This window comes from Podarcis tiliguerta (assembly GCF_965153285.1).
Source record: "Podarcis tiliguerta genome assembly, chromosome: 4".
In the NCBI taxonomy this organism is placed as follows: domain Eukaryota; kingdom Metazoa; phylum Chordata; class Lepidosauria; order Squamata; family Lacertidae; genus Podarcis; species Podarcis tiliguerta.
The window spans coordinates 76,737,776-76,754,754 of NC_139537.1; the positions used below are offsets into that span (position 1 = coordinate 76,737,776).

The 16,979-nt window shown below is 48.8% G+C and overlaps 1 protein-coding gene and 2 long non-coding RNA genes across 4 annotated transcripts in view; 1 reads left to right on the forward strand and 2 right to left on the reverse strand.

Moving 5' to 3' along the window:
• The window catches only part of LOC310676347, a 331,795-nt gene that overhangs the window by 146,491 nt on the left and 168,325 nt on the right, over positions 1–16,979 (forward strand). For both annotated transcript variants that reach the window (XR_014510475.1, XR_014510476.1), the window contains exon 4: positions 16,383–16,548. This is a non-coding gene — a long non-coding RNA (uncharacterized lncRNA). The remainder of the gene's footprint in view (positions 1–16,382; positions 16,549–16,979) is intronic.
• The window catches only part of LOC310676354, a 49,063-nt gene that overhangs the window by 18,051 nt on the left and 14,033 nt on the right, over positions 1–16,979 (reverse strand). The gene's annotated exons all lie outside the window — the stretch shown is intronic.
• On the reverse strand, positions 12,900–15,525 carry SOX1 (SRY-box transcription factor 1). Its single transcript, XM_083438002.1, has one exon. It carries the CDS (start codon positions 15,395–15,397, stop codon positions 14,219–14,221), a length of 1,179 nt encoding a protein of 392 aa, XP_083294128.1. The 5' UTR covers positions 15,398–15,525; the 3' UTR covers positions 12,900–14,218.

The window sequence follows — 16,979 nt, forward strand, 5'->3', positions numbered from 1 at the left end:
TGGATTGCTTTATCAAAATAAAGGCTGTAACCAGCTGAATCAACAACTTCCTAATTTTGTTGCAAAAGGGGGGACGACTCTTTTAAACTCACAAATGTGTGTAAGGAAGGATTATATCTAGCTAATATATCCTCTCCTCATTTCTACGCGTATCCCTACAATGTCTCCTTATTGTAATCAGTTTCCCTTTCATCATGCCATGTAACGTGAAACCTGAAGCCAGACCTAAAAAACCCCAAAGCATTAAGCTCCCACCTCTGAGGTTCTGAAGCCTATGAGAATGCTTTGCTGCCCTTAGGCATCCAGGCAGGAGAGGCTGTTCCATTGGGGTGGTTGGGGCCGCACCAACCTCAGCCCGGCCTTACCTGCTGCCTTCTTACTTACAAGGAGCCCAGGAGGTAGCAGCGCCAATCATCTTCCTCCCCCTTCACCTCAGCTCCTTGCACAGCTGATCAGGGGAGCAGATAGGGACAAAACTAGAATGAGCTGGCACTACCTGCCATTGGCTCTGCCTCTGCCTATGTTTGCCCTCCTTTCCTCGTGGAGCTCTGGAATAATGTGATAAAACTATTGTGCTCGTTTTTTTACTTGCATGAGGGTGAAAGACTTAAAGAGAAGCCAAAGGCACCGAACAACCAAGGTATTCATCACCTGATAATTGCAGGGTGACCTGCTAAATAACGAGGCTACATACATTTTCATCCAGATCGACAATCTAGTTATGTCTTAATACAAGGAAAAATATCCATTGTTAGTTATATTCAATGTAGGCTGGCTGAAATAAACAGACTTGCTTAAGTCTACGGATTTCAGTGGGTCTATTCTGGGTATAACTTAGTTGGGATATCACCCAATGACCCAAGCCTAATTAGCACCATAGTACTGTGGTAATGTTAAGGAAGGTAGGGGAGGATATATTGTTTTGCTATTATCCCTCCTCACTCGCGCCAGTGAGTAAACAGCAGAGCACATTCCCTTTGCAACTTATTGGAAGCAAGTTGATGATTTGTTAGAATCCTTTAATTAAGCAATCCAGTCTGGATTGTCCCTGGTAAGTTTCCCCTTTATTTCCCTCTTAAATAATAATAACACAACACAGTTTTCTTTAAAAGTAATAATAAAGTTTTGCTCACACTCAGTTCACAGCAGTAATCCGAAGGCAGGCTTTATTTGTGGTTACAGTGAAAAGAAGTCTGAGCTACATCTCAGACTTTCTGCTTATGGGCTCCATCCTATGTGAAGGTTGAGCCATGCACTTGCTAAGAGCCAGGAGAGCGAGAGTCCAAGAGGAAGAGATGGTTGCATGGCCAGTCCTTTTGTCTGGTCAGCTAGGGTCATGCCCATCTACCTGATCACACACAGGAAGAGGAAGCTCCAGAGCAGGTATGACAGGAAGTCCTCCCTATCTGGAGCCACATTCCCCTGTGTGTCCATTCTAGGCAGCAGGAAAAGGTTGTTCTTGACTGCTCTAGTAATAATACACCCCACAAGTATATATCATATTTATATTGAGCCATAAATAATACATTTAATTTTTTTATATATATTTGATCTTGTGATATTTATATATTTATTTTTATTTAAATTCATATACTGCCCTTCATCTGTAGATCTCAGGGCAGTTCCCAACATAAAAATACAAGATTTTTTTAAAAAAACCATAATAAAAATAAGAACAAAATCAGACTAATAACTCCCCCTCCCCCTAACAAGACATTTTAAAATGTACAGTATTGGATATCAATCAGCCCAAGCCCTGGTTGAAGCGGAGCATTTTTGCCTGGTGCCTATAGGTGTATAATAAAGGCACAAGACTAACCTCCCTTGGAAGAGCACTTCACAAGCAGGGAGCCACAACAGTAAAGGCTCCTTCTACTGTTACTGCCCTCCAGACCTCTTATGGAGGAGGCACATAGGATGATCTGAAGATCCAGATAGATTCAGGTGGTCCTTGAGGTATTGCAGTCCTGAGCCATTTAAGGCTTTATAGGTCAAAACCAACACTTTGAATTGGGTGGTGCATCTTTCTTTGGCATAACAAATAGGATTTGTTGCAACCAGAACCGTAGAGTTTTAAGGGACCATGAGGGTCATTTAGGCTACTGGTCAAACAGGTGCTGAATAACCAACTTTATTTCCTCATAATTTATCAGAAGCTCCTAATTTTATAGAGTGTTAGGCATAGTCAAACAGTTTGGTCAGTGGATTCAAAAGGGATTAGCTTTGGTTAAAGAGGGAGGAAAGTTGTGAAGACCATGCTCAGCATATGAGCATGATGCTTTCCAAGTATGTGATTGTGTATGGGCCTCTAGTGAACGATACATCCCTTTGTATAACCTACTTACCAGGAGTCTCCCCACTCTCCACACTACTTATTTACAAGGGTCAAGCAGCATGCAAACAACTTTCAGATCACCTCAGATACTTTGCTTCTCAAACTCACACCCAGCAGCCAGTCACAAAGGGCTGTTTCATTGGTGTGTGTTCACCTTGCAGTATGTCTCCCAACTGAATGTACAAACTGCTTCTACTGAAACACATTATAAAGTTTGAGAAGATATACAGTTGTACCTTGGTTTTTGAACAGCTTAGTTTTTGAACGTTTTGGCTCTTGAATATCGCAAACCTGGAAGTGAGTGTTCTGGTTTGTGAACTATTTTTGGAAGCCAAACGTCCGACGAGGCTTCCACGGCTTTCCTGCAGCCAATCAGAAGCCGCACTTTGGTTAGTCAAACGGACTTCCAAGGTATGACTGTAGTGAGGTAAGAAGTGGTTCCATTTGTGTTAGCTGATGCACACATGCAAATCATCACTTGGTGCTACTATAGAATTAAGGATATGCACTGCATGTATGTAAGGGACACGGGTGGCGCTGTGGTCTAAACTCCAGAGCCTAGGGCTTGCCGACCAGAAGGTCGGCGGTTCGAATTCCCATGACAGGGTGAGCTCCCGTTGCTCGGTCCCTGCTCCTGCCAACCTAGCAGTTCAAAAGCATGTCAAAGTGCAAGTAGATAAATAGGTACTGCTCCGGTGGGAAGGTAAACGGTGTTTCTGTGCTCTGCTCTGGTTCACTGGAAGTCATGCTGGCCACGTGACCCGGAAGCTGTACGCCGGCTCCCTCGGCCAATAAAGCAAGATGAGCGCCGCAACCCCAGAATCGGTCACGACTGGACCTAATGGTCAGGGGTCCCTTTACCTTTACCTTCCTGCATGTATATGTGGCATACCCCAGCCTCTCCTTGTAGCACCCCAAAATTATTTAGCGGGACTGACTTCCCAGCAGTTTATCAGCTAGGTAAAATCACCAGGACAGCATATATTAAAACATTTCCCATTGGACGCTTCTGATTGGAGGCTGCAACTTAGGTTCTGCCATGTACTGTGCAATCTGGGGCAGGAGGACACATTCCAAGCTCTGTTGACAACATCCCTGTTAAACTGCACTGTTGTTATCTTGAATCATATGCCCGTCCTTTTGGGTCTCAAAGCATCAAGCGTAAATGTTTTGTCAGAAATGCTGGGAACTGCAGAAAGTGACAGGGATTTTGCCTTACAGCCGTGCTGTGGCTAGGAGCAGCTGGATTAGAACAAGGAACTATTTTGCCTATTAACTATTGACAGCAGTAATCTACCCAGGGAATGATCCCCATGACATACCTTTGTGCAGCCTTCCTTTAGCAGAGGTTTCTTGATCCAACTTCCAGACTGAAATATTATTTACCACAAAAAATAAGAATTAAAAAAAAAAAATTGGCACTGGCTTTTCGAAGCAACAGTCTCCAAATTACTCTTTGGTATCTCTCACGGCAGACATTCTTTCCAAATCCCTTATATTCCAGTTGTATTTACCTAAGCTAATGAGATATCCCTGGTACAGCACAGTAATTACTCACCTGTGGCTTTGGCATGACACCAAACAACCTCCTCCCCTTCCCAGTGTTTTTTGGGGGGGATAGAAAAACTGACTCTCCCTCTCCATGGTTTCAAGGCCTGCTTGGACTCACTTTCCCCCTCCTTCCCACAGAAAGGGATTTATCCTGGGGCTGTGTGGATTTGGATAAGGAAAGGAGAGGGACTTAACAGCTCTTCCAGGCTGCTTTACCCTGCTTTCTGGGAGATGTTTTCCTGCAATTTGGGCAACATGCCCCCTCCCACCCATACTTTGTCCATTCAGCTGCCTTCCATAGCATTTTAATTTCGTGACTGCATTGGTCAGCGGTGAAATGGAGGTGCAGAATATCAATGTTAGCGGCGTTGTTGAAGCCAATAAATTTGCTCAGAGCTGCATGTTTGCTTCCTGTTACTGCTGTGGTGACTGCAGTATCACATATTGGCCTGAATTCATTAAACTGTTTACACCAGAGTGACTCCCCACACATGCATGTTCATTGATAGTGATTCTCAGCTAAAGGAGTGAATCACCTCCACTGAAAGAAAACATGGCTGGAGATCATGTTTAGTTATACAGCAGCTCTGTCTGCAGGGGAGAAGGGGAGTTAATACTGCGATGGCTCATTCACACATGTGGCTCATTCACACATGCAAGATCGTTTCATGTTGGAATCATTTAGTGACGAAGAGGCAACTATAAAAATCCATCATCCTTTGATGAATCATCCTTGTCTTTGGTATCCTCAGACAAATGTCCCTTAACCAATGGCGACTGATGCTAGCAACTTGGACAAGTAAACTCATTTCACCTGGAAGGCCATTCTTTCTCCCTCTGACCTCCAGAACGTATCTACCCAGCTGTGCCCAGAAATCCTTTAAATGTGTACCAAGTACAGGTACTTGGAACCAAAGCCTGGTCTAGAACTGCTTTAGAATGAAGTGGGAATGAGGTGGCAAAATCCTGAAGTGGTATAATAGATTGTGCCACTTTAAACTATAAAATCTTAGAGTTGTGGTGTTGGAAGGAACCAGCTACCACACAGCCCCCTGCCACACAGGAATCGCAATCAAAGCATCCATAACAGATGGCCAGCCAACCTCTGCTTAAAAACCTCCAAGGAAGGAGAGTCCACCACCTTCTGAGAGAGTCTGTTCCACTGTTGAACAGCTCTTACCGTCAGAATGTTCTTCCTAATGTTTACTTGCTCCATCTTCCATGTGATCGCCCTTAAGATATTTGAAGATGGCTATCATATCTTCAAGGCTAAACATGCCCATCTCCCTCAACTATTCCTCATAAGGCTCCCCCCCCCCCTTTTCATTCTCTTTGTTGCCCTCCTTGGCACATGTTCCAGCTTGTCAATATCCTTCTGAAATTGTGGTGCCCAGAACTAGAACCAATACTCCAGGTGTGATCTGACCAAGGCAGAATAGAGTGGTCCTATTTCTTCCCTTCTACACTTCTGTTGTTATAGGCTAGGCATGGGTGTCACATATTTGAATATTCTGCTATGTGAAACGCAAAACCAACCCCCTGTACGTTGAAAACTAACACAGCAGAGACGGGGCTTTCTCCCTAATCTGCTAGTTTCAGTTACTTGTTTTATGTAGGGGGAGCTTTAAAGAGAGGCAGCCCCACTCATTGTCTGAAGTACTGGATTCTACTCTGGCATAGCATCTCATTCTGCTTCCTCTGCAGATTACACTTCCATTGCACTCTTTTCCATTTGTTTGTTCCCATTTTCCTTCATCATGCTGGCTCTTAACTCCCACTCTAAAGTCCAGGAAGTGGCATAGAATATTAAATCTTCTGTAATATGGGGTGAGAGGGCCTTCTCAGTGGTGACACCCCTCTCATGGAATACTCTCCCCAAAGAGACTTGCTGTCCTCCATATTGTATTTTTGCAGCCTTTTAGCCACTCAGGCCTTTTAAATAACCTGTGATATTAACATCTGGGATCTCAATATTTGGTTGGTGCTTTCTTGTTTATTTCTGCTGCTAATACGTTTCATTTTTAATCCTCTGCTGGAAAAGGAAAGGTTTTGGTTGGTTTGTTATTACGCTGAATTTTTTTGTTTTGTTTTATGTACAGTACTTGCATTTTAATATTGTATTTGTGTTCTTTTATTTCTGGTCAGCCACCTAGAGAAGTGTGTTATTGGCAGCTTATTCATAGATAGTAAATAAATAAATATTGTAGCACCCACCGTAAATCATGATTTGCCATCCTTGGAAAAGAAGATGGCTGCAATAGGAAGAGGGAATTTCCTCACTTCCTCAGCCTGGTCCCCCCCCCCCCCAAAAAGGGTACTTGAGAATGTAATTTTGGCTGCAGGACCATCATTACCCTCTCAGATGGTGTTCATTTAAGCAGAGACCTACAAGGTTTGTGTAGAGAGTCAGCCTGCCACCACCCAGAGCAACAGATTATTGAAAAATATGCCAGTTGGAGGCATCAAAAAGTGGAATTACTATGAAGGGATTCCATCTGAAATGGTCTCTGGCTCCCCTTATGTAATAATAAAAGTAGCCTTTAAGGTGCCACCTGACCCTTTATTACTAAGCTAGAGGGCATGCATTTTTTAAAAAAACAAAACCCACCCAAGGTACACTTTTATCTAAGCTTCCTCAGGAAATATTTTTATTTGTGACATCTTAGTTCTAGCTCCGTAATCACTAGTTTTAGGAACGCATGTGAAGGGAGGGGACACCCACCATTTTACAACACTTCCCCCACCCGGACTGCCTGAAGGCAAATGGTGGAAGAAAGAGCGTAAAAAGGGTTAATTTAACTACGCTCGGGGTTGCATAAGCCTGAAGGGGAAAAAGTGAAACAACTGCCGGCAGTGGCACTTTCTTACACTTTCTTGCCGGCACTGCGCATCCTGCAAGAACAGCGGAGGCGCGCTTTGCGGCTAGAAAAGCGCAGGAAGGCCCGAGAGGTCTGCTTTGCGCGCCCTTCTGGCGCGAGAAAAGTCTCCTCTAACACTGTCCCTTCCCCGGGGATGCCTGCCCAAATGACACGAGGCAGACAGAGGTCAGGACCGGCGAGTTTGTCAGAAGATTCCGCCCAGGCTTCAGCAGCCTCTGTTAGACTTTTTTGGCCTTATTTGATCCAGCGATTTGGACTCTCTTTGGAGCCTTCTCATGTGCCCAGACAAGAGATCCCCGCTGGCCTCCCCCAAGACAACCACACTGGTTATTCGACGCAAATGGCAAGAGAACCGGGGACTTAACCAGGAGGGTGCAAGGGGGAAGGTACACCCCCCCCAAAGCCAAGTAAACAAATAAAAATAACTAACTAACCAATCCCGTCGCCGATAGCTCGGCTCTAACCCCACTCCAACAAAGTCCTCCCCCCACCCCAAAAAATCCTGGCTAAGCCCCTAAGGGGAACTGTTTTGTTTCTGGAAATCTCTCCCCCGCCGACACACACACACTCCAGATTTCCCGCCTTATTGAAATAGGGGGCCTAGGACTAGCAGAACATAAAAGAGATAAAATTTATATATGGTGGGAAGGTAGGTTATTACTTGCCAAAGACCACCCCTCAATTATAGAAACTTCCCAAAGTCTCTGATATGTTCCTGCCCTCGCCTTATTATTATTATTATTATTATTATTATTATTATTATTATTATTATTATTATGTCTCCACTGATGTCTCTTTCTAGAGAGTGATATCCTTATACGCGGGACATACATTCGTGTCGATATGTTTTACATTCTAGGGCGAGAAGTGCAGGATCTTGACGGCCGTGTGGCCTTCGAGGGATAACTATTCATACGCGCAGCCTCCTTGCTGAAGAATGACCCAAGCACAGCTGAATCAGAGATGGCAGGCTGTGTCGGGGGCAGGGGGGAGGGGATACAGTGCCCCCCTAGGTGTCGTTGGTCCCACGACCAATTCGGGAGGGGGGGGTAGTCCAACAATCTGGAGGGCTACAGGTTTCCCAACCTGGTCTGTGGGGTCTGATGAGAGGAGAAGCCTGTTTCTCACTTGCAAGCCACCCTTGAGGCATAGCACGTGTGAACTGGCGCTCAGCCTCGTCGTGCTTGGAAGAGGGGAAACGTGTCTTGAATTCCCTGCTCGGCCATGTCTCTCCCTCCCTCGGCTCACGGGGTTGCTGGGAGGAAACAGGCGAAAGTGAAAGCTTGGAAAGTGCCACAGAAATTAGCTCTGCGTGAATAAGATTGGTGCTGCCACTCCAAGTGCAGGGCTACCAAGCACCAGCCACCTCCGCGCCACATCCAGGCAGGGCAGCAGCCCAAACGCCTGCGCCTCTTTCTCGCCAGGGCATGGCGTCTCCTCCTCCCGGTGGAGCGAGCGCGCCAGAGAGCCGGCCTGGGTCTTCCTGGCTCAGTCCCCTGGCGAGCGCAGCAGGGCGCTCGGGTTTCACTTGTTGCCGGGCAGGCCGCTGGCAGCAGCGGGAGCCATCAGCGCTTCTCCTGCCGGGTGATTGTAAATAGGTTTGACTAGCCGCTGATCCCGGGGTCAGGGCTCTCTTCCTCGCTTAATCCCGCGCTCTCCAAACACACTCTGGCCTCTCCCTTCCCCTCCCCGCGCAGGACTCCCCTCTCCTATTCGCTCCGCTTCCCTCCACTTGGACGGCCTCCATCCCCACCCGCTCCTGTGACACCCAAGGGAAGGAGCTCCGCGCCACCAGCTTCGGGGGCGCCGTCCAGCCACGGGGAGCCCAGGCGGGCGCTCCTCCTCACCACTCCCGAGAAGAAAGGCCTCGTTTCTGCAGGTCCTCTGGAGAAGACGAGGGGTCCCTAAACAAAACAAAAGCCCACCTTCGTCTTTACTGGGTGACTAAACCACACTAAAGCATGGGCCCCGGGTGGGGAGGTGCAAGGCAAAAAGGAGTAACTAAAGAGGAACGGAGGAGAACCGTCCAGGACAAAAGCGAGGAGGGCGAAAATGGAATACTTGGTGTGTGGTTCTGGTTCCTGAAGCAACGCGCCCGTGTGTGTGTGAAAGATCTTTAAGACCTAAATGAGGAAAAGGAGGAAGAGCCATAAGGACTCTCTGGAAACCAAAGAGAAAATGAATGCAAGTGAGAAGCGCTTACTTAAATCGACGTGAACTGCTGCCTAGATCACAGCGGAAAAGATGCTCGGCTTCCAGCAAAAGTTAATTGCTGTTACAGTGCCATTGAAAGCCATAGCTTCAGCTCCTTTAGTTTCCGGGGGATTCGCTCTAAACTAACTGTTGCTGTATGATCAGCAATCGGGTCCTTCCCCCTCTGCGCCCCTTGTGCCCAAGTCCCAGCGCCTGAGCTCACACGTGCGCCCATCCGGCCAGACCTCCGGGACGCGCGAAACCGATTATCCCGAGAAGGATAAAATGCCGACGGCGGGGAATGGAGGAAGGGGAAGCACTATGTTAAAAGGAAGGAAAATCCCAGTCCAGGAAGTTCAGGATGGCTAGATAAACAGGGATGGTTCTCTGGAGGGAAAGGGAAAGGCCTGCTTCTCCAGGAAAGGGGCGAAGTCCACCTCGAAATCCCTAAAAGGAACTTATTGGCGCGGCTTACAAGTCAGTCCCTATCTGGCTCTCGCCGGGGTAAAAAGAGAAACAAGAGGAGGGAGATCTCACTGCGCCATAAGCTGAGTCCTCCCCCCCCCCCCAGGCGCCTGCTTCCCCGAGCAGGTGCTGATGGGGCAGAAGTGACTGCAACATAACAAACTCCCAGAGCCTAAGCGGTGAGCAAGAAAGACAGAGGCGATGGAAGCAAGAATTAGGCATAGGGTGACGTGGGGGAGACTCTGGGAGGAAGAGTAAAATAGGAGGAAGTGCCTCCTAGGCTCCTGGGTTAAAGCGAAATGGGGCTTGGCGCGTAATAAAACAAAATAGCGCTTATATAAGGTAAACCGATTTCTCCCACTAAATCACGCCAAGCCGGGGAATCCTGGTGTCACACGACGCCAGCTTCCTTCCGACGCCTTTTCTGGACTCTTGAGCTCCCACTTATCTGGACTCTGAGCAACTCCGCGGGCCGCCTTGCCCCTGGCGGAGGGTATGGCAATGGGGACCGAGAGACAACAGGCACTGCGCGCAGAATTCCGCCCCCCTTTCCTTCCTCTTGTTCTTCTTCTCAGGGGCCTGATGCGGCTTGGCGAGAGAGCTGGGAAAGGGCAGATCGGTTGCCACCAGCCCCCGCCATCTCCCCAAACTGCTCCCCCAGCCGCAACGGCGTCCCCTGGGGGCCCATTGTGCGAGCGTGGCGGCCCGCGAGGCCTTGGGGCCGGCCCTTCACGCTTCTCTGAGCAGATCTCGGAGTGTTCCCGCCTCCCACTTGGCCAAGATAAGATCTGTACGGGCCAGGGAGGGCCCAGGATGCGCAGTGGTCCATGGCCTTGCTGGACCTCCTCCTCCTCCTCTGATGGGGGGAAGGGATGCTTGAAAGTAGACTTGATGCTTGTTTTTGGGAGAGGTGTTGCCAGTTCTAAGCACTCGGCGGAAACAGAGTTGCCCACCCGCAGCCCTAATCTTCCAAGCCAGCGCAAATCAGCAGGTCAATGCCGAACGTTTTGTGGTTTAAGTTCTGGGTTTGGGTGTTGCTTTGGCTTTCCCCAAAACCCTGGAGGGAGAGCGTGGAAAGGCTAGATGTACTAAGCGGCCGGCCAGCAGCTCCCTCAAGCCCTCCATTCCCCATCCTGTGTTTCGCTCTGTATACACTTTGCTAAGTGTATCTGGAATGACCTCCAAGCAGTATTGAAAACGGTGCGTTCAGTATAAATGAAATCTTCCACACACCAGAAGCAGATCCAACGACCAAATCAGAGGGCGAACAATTCTCGTATCTCAAAATGAAAAATAAAGCATTTAAATCAGGAAATCGTTTAAAACTTTATGTAGTTTTGCATATTAAATTATTCAGGCATGTGGCTTCCCAGGAGGTCTAATGATTTCTTCTTAAAAATAAAATAAAATTAAAACCCTTACATTTAACTGGTTGCGTTGTCGTTTTTTGAACAAGGTTTTATGAAGGTTATTATTTGACCTGCTTCTCCGCGGAAAGAAAAAAACAACAAAGCAAATACATGCACATAAGAATAACAAAAGCACCGAACAAAGTCAACTAAATGAGGATAATAATCATTCTGATTCTGGGATATGGAGTGAGGCGCAATCTAACCAAAGACATTGATTTGATTGAGAGAGTTAAGCACACGTTTAAATCTAAACCAGTGAACATATAACGCAATTTAACCTCGCCTAGACTGTGTTGCTAATTATTATAATAATAACAAGAATAATAGTAAATTTTGAAAAGTTTTGTTGCAGTTCATTTGAACGTGGGTGTTAGTTGGCACGAGTTAATGGTAGCGCTGTAGGCAGTAGGACACCGAGGGTTAAGGGGCAAGCAAAATGACTTTAAGAACTCCTCTCCCCAAACACAACAGAGAATGTGAACAGAGTCCTTTTGGTACTCCTTCTGCATCTCTCTCCCCCTCCCCCGCCCCCTTGCTTCCAGAAAAGTTGTTGGCGCTATTTGCATGCAAAGAGAAGCGCAGATAGCTTTCACAAATACCTGATGGTTTATTACATTTCCTTCCAAAAATCAGACCTCTGTGTGTGACAACAGCCAGTTAAATGAGTGGTAACTGGAAACCATAAAGGATTATTCACATTTCATATATATATGTATAGAAATTTGGATTGGCACACACACCTCGCCAACATCTGTGGGCGCATGTGCATTGAAGAAACGGGTATGGTTTTTCACCGGTGCCCGGTTGCTGGCATTTTCCTTTGTGGCAAACCCCTTATTAAAGATTGAGCGGGAGAGGGAGAAAAATGCACAAGTCCAACATCGATTGGATTGCTGTAAAAGGGCAGGGTCTGATACAAGCAAACCACACACTCGCCCAAAGAGCATGGCAAGATTTCCCACCCAGCTTTCAGGCGCTGGTCTGCAGAGCGAGGGAGTCAGGAAAAGAGGGCCTAGCAAAATATCAAAAGGGGTGAAAGGAAGGCTAAGAATAAGTTGTATTACAGAAACCAACAGGGTTATTTGGGAACGAAGGTTGGCGACCATTTCCAAGGATGAGTAATTCAAACGAATATGGAAGGCTGAGAATGGGGAAGTTAATCCCCATAAACCATTTCTAGCAGAGACCAGCCTACAGGCCTTCAGAGATCACTTCGATAAAAGATCCATTGAAACCCAAGGAGCTTACTTCCAGGTAATGTGTTTGGAGCATGTAAGGAGCAGTGTCTGCCATCTGCGGGTGGTTTTACTCTGGAGTAACCTGGAGTACTCCCAAGGACTTCAAAGAAAACCAACGGTGGCTGCTCCGGGGCAAGTTTTTTTCGGGAGCTGCAGCCAACTGATATACATAAATGAACACAGGGAGCCAATTACTCATTTGCTTTGCTCTAAGCTTTGTTTCCGCTCTGGACTTCACAGAGTCCTCTTTCCCCCCCCCAACCCCAACCCCCCCTTCGTTCAATAACCATAAATAAAAAAGCTGAAACAATAATTGTAAAATGTAGCCTAAACTGTGTCTTTACTGTTATATCAAGTTTAATATCGACTTCCCACTTCAGAATCAGGCAACGGAGAAAGTCACTTTAAATCAAATTTCTATGCAATTAAACAACATTATGATATCCGTACAAACAAATGCATCATTTTAGTGTAACAGCATTCACGGTTCAAACAAGGTTCCTTGGTATTCCGAAGAAGAGAAGACAGTGCTGGGACAAGAGATAGACTCCCCACCCCACTCCATCCGCCCAAAATTGTGGCTTTGTTCAGAAACAGTTTTTGGTAGTTTTTATGTCTAATCAGTATTCAGCATCATAATTGTATCTAACCTAAACATGGTGAGTCCAGTAATGCTGGAGTTATATCTAGCCTTAGGGCCAAGAAGGGGGAGAGAACCGTCCAAACCTATTTAAAACCGCTTCACTAACTTAAGACAGAAAACTTAGTACTGTAAGCTAGATGTTTCAATAAGCCCGTGCCAGAAATAAACAAAATAAACAAGGAATGCTATGGAAAGTATTTTAATCGGTCGCCTTCCTTAACAATACTCAACAGATATTAAAATAATATCCAAAAACTACACCATTAAAAAAAACTTTCTCCCCCTTTTTGTTGTTGTTCGCGATCACAGAAACTGTGAAAAGTCTAAACCCAAATAGGGATTTGTGTGGTTGCTGATCTTATTATATTTCACGTTATATTTATACATATAGTCAATTTCCAATCTCTAGTTTTTAAGGCATGCCATGAATTAGTACATTTTGGATTTACTGGTTGCACTTTCACTTTGAAATTGATATAACTCAGAATCGAACGCATCTTTAGAGTTTTATTTGTTTTCCTTTTTTAGCGGAAACGCCTTTTTAGTAAACTATATACACATTTATGAATTCCCTTGTAACGCCTAAAATTAATTAAAATTATTCCACAATGCATTTACAAGAAGAAGAAAAAATAAAAAAATAGTTAACAAAAAAAATGCAGACGTAATAAACATTTACAAAATCCAGAATATTGTTGCTGGTTGCAAAAAAATAAAATAAAAATGTTTTTTTATAAATAAACAAAATAAGAAAAAATAAAGAACCCCGCTTCGTAAGAACTACAAAAAGAAGAAGAGTTTAAGCGTGGTTTTGGATTTGCATCCCTTGGTACTGTGTTATAAACGAGAACAGTTCTCCCCAACATCTTTGCTTTCCTTAGGCAATAAAAAGTCTTCACAAGAAGCGGCTCAAAGAGTGACCAGTTAGTGCTTCTGTGTGGCAGAAAAGTTGGCGTCGCCTAGATCTTTGAATAATTAACAATTATAGTTATGTCTGTCTGTCTTTTTTGCCCTCCCCCCGCTTTAGCAAATATAAACGCATTGTGGCTCCTGGGTGAATGATAAATACTGTACAAAAAAAAATCTCAGTTAAAACACAGACGGTTTGTCTAAAACCCAACAACAACAGAAGGAAAATATAACAACCCAACCCCCCCAACCCCCAGTTTCAGAAACTAGTCCTTAGGGTAGAGAGGGAGGGACTGGGGGGGGCAGCATTAGAGCAATCTGTTACCTTCTCTCGTCATTATCCTCACCATTAGGAATATTTGTTATTATAATTATTATGATTCTTATTACAACGTCATCAAAACATTTCCTCTCTCTTTCTTGTTGTTCTGTACAAAAGGAAGGGGGCGGCGGGGGGTGGGTCTGGGAAGATGGGCAGCCGTGGCGAGGGGGACGTGGGGGCTCCCAGGAGAGAGAGCGCGACACCCTCCACTGCGCCCCCGCGCCCCTTGGCTGGTCCGTCCGTCCGTCCGTGCGCCCTTCCTCCCCTTGGCTCAGATGTGCGTCAAGGGCACCGTGCCGTTGACCCCCGTGCTGGCGCTCTGATAGTGCTGTGGCAAGGAGTGCAGGCGGCTCTGGGCAGCGGCGGCCGCCGCCGCGGCTGCCGCCGCCGCCGCCGGGTCCCCTCCTTCTCCGCCGGGCAAGTACATACTGATCATCTCTCGCAGGTCCCCAGGGCACGGGGCCCGCGAGTGCGCCGAGGTGACGGGCGGGCTGACGCTGGGCTCGGACTTGACCAGGGAGCCGAGCGCGCCCAGCGCCCCGGACGAGGCGGCCGCCGCTGCCGCAGCCGCAGCCGCTGCCGCCGCCGCCGAGTTCTGGTGGGGTTGCGCGCCGTAGGAGATGCCCCCGTAGGCCGACGGCGAGGCGCTCATGTAGCCCTGCGAGTTGGAGATGGGGCTGTACTGGAGGGCGCCCATGTCGTAGCGGTGCATGGGCTGCGGGTTGTGCGGGTGCGGGTGGTGCGCGTGGGCGTGCGGGTGGGCGCCGCCGCCCGGGTGCTGGCTGTAGGCGAGCTGCGCCTCCTGCATCATCGCCGCCGCAGCCGCCGCCGCAGCCACCGAGCCCGGGTACGCGCCGTTGGCCCAGCCGTTCATGTGCGGGTAGCCCCCGCCGCCGCCTCCTCCGCCGCCGCCTCCCCCGCCGCCGGGGCCGCCTCCGCCGGGGCTCTCCAAGCGCTGGCCCACGCCGGCCGGGCTCACGCCGACGCCCATGGCCACCGGAGGGCCTCCGCCAGGGCCGCCGGCGCCCAGCAGCCCTCCGGCCAGCGAGTACTTGTCCTTCTTGAGCAGAGTCTTGGTTTTCCTCCTGGGCCGGTATTTATAATCCGGGTGCTCCTTCATGTGCAGCGCCCGCAGCCGCTTGGCCTCGTCGATGAAGGGTCTCTTCTCGGCCTCCGACATGACTTTCCACTCGGCGCCCAGGCGCTTGGAGATCTCCGAGTTGTGCATCTTGGGGTTTTCCTGGGCCATCTTCCGGCGCTGGCCCCGAGACCAAACCATGAAGGCGTTCATGGGCCTCTTGACCCGGTCTTGGTTCGCCTTGGCGCCCCCGCCGCCGCCTCCTCCACCTCCTCCTCCTCCTCCCCCGGCTCCGGTTTGGCCCGAGAGGTTGGTGGTGACCTGGGCTCCGCCGGGGGAGTGCATGTCCGTCTCCATCATCATGCTATACATTCGCGCAGCTTTCGGGGGCCACCAGGCTCCACAGCGTCAAAACATAGAGCGCAGGCAGGCGAAGGAGCGGCGCGCCGAGGAGAGCGCACGAGCGGGAACCGACCAGGAGGACGAGTCCGGGCGGGAAAGAGGAGGTGCCGAGGAGAAGTAAATTATATAAGAGTTCACCACGACGGTCGAGAGCGAGGAGGGGTGGCGGTGGTGCTGCTGGGGTTGGCTGGGGGAGAAAGTTGTTTTCTTCTTGCGCTCAGAGAGGAAAGCGCGAAAGCGCGCGCGCGGGAATCTCCTCGGGCGGGCAAAACTTTCTCCCTCTCCAAGAGTGTTGCGCTCCGGTTTCTCGTCCAGCTGGATTCAAAAGCGGCTCAAACAGGTGCCGGGCGGAGGCTCGGGGGGGAGAAGCGGAAGACGGCGCCGGCGAAGAAAGTCTGGCCGATCCACTTTGGCGAGGAGGTGGCGGGGAAGTGCGCGCCCGGGCTCTCTCGTCGCTCTCCTGCGTCCTCGGCTCAGCACACGCGCGCCTCTCTCCCTCTCCCGCACACACACACGCGCACACGCAGGCAGCCGCGCTCCCCTCCTTCTCGCGGCGGCTGAAGTGATCTAATGCGCGCGCCCCCCCTCTCTCCGCTAACTTCCACAGCGAAAGAGAGAGAGAGAGAGTTGAGGGAGGGAGCGTGTGTGACTCGCATCCGCTGGTCCCAAGTGAACAGAGGCGAAGAGACAGGAAATCCCCCTCCCCCTCTGCCGCCTCCACCACGCGTAAAAAAAAAAAAAGCGGGAGGGGGGAATAAAAGAAAGGAGTAATTAAATCACAAGAAAAAGAGGGAGGAGGAGGAGGAGGAGGAGGGGTGAGTGATGGAAAAAGGAAGAAAATAGTAAGGACGCGCGGGAGGGGGGCCGAGAGCGAGGGGAGGGGGAAAGCCAAGAGCTCCCAGGCAGGCAGCAGAACTTGCACAGTAATTTGTTCTCTGTGGTTTCCCTCCTCTAGCCCGGGAGGAATCGGGAAAGGAGGAGCAGCCGAGAGATACCACGAGAGAAGAGCCCAGCAGCCATACACCGCGCACCGAACGGGGATTAAATTAGTTTGCCTTGGCCAATCGGAGCGCGCCGGCGGGGGATTATTTGCATGGCGCACTGAGGAGTGACGTCCGGAGGTGAGAAGTACAAACTATTATGGAACTGGCGGGGAAGGGCGAGGGGGGGGGGAGCAGGGCGGGGATGGGGAGCCTTCGGGGAGGGGCCACGAAAGGGGTCACACACAACCACCAGGAACGCGAATAAATAATAAAATAACCCGAACCGAACTAAGCGTCTACTAGGAAGCAAAGGCCGTAAGGGAGAAAAATAAAATAACATTCCGAGGGCATATATATGCCAGTTCGAACCGGTTCAAGATGCGCTTCACCCCAAAAAGATTATTTAAATTTAAATCGCGCGCACCCTGGTGTCCGCCTGATCTTCTGGAACCGTGGCGTGTTTAGCTGCAAAGAATTCATTTCGGGGGAGGGAATAGCAGCAGCGACAGACGTTTTTGGGACCGGCAGAAGTTATTTAGTTTTTAAGCTACTGGACTTTTTCAACCTTG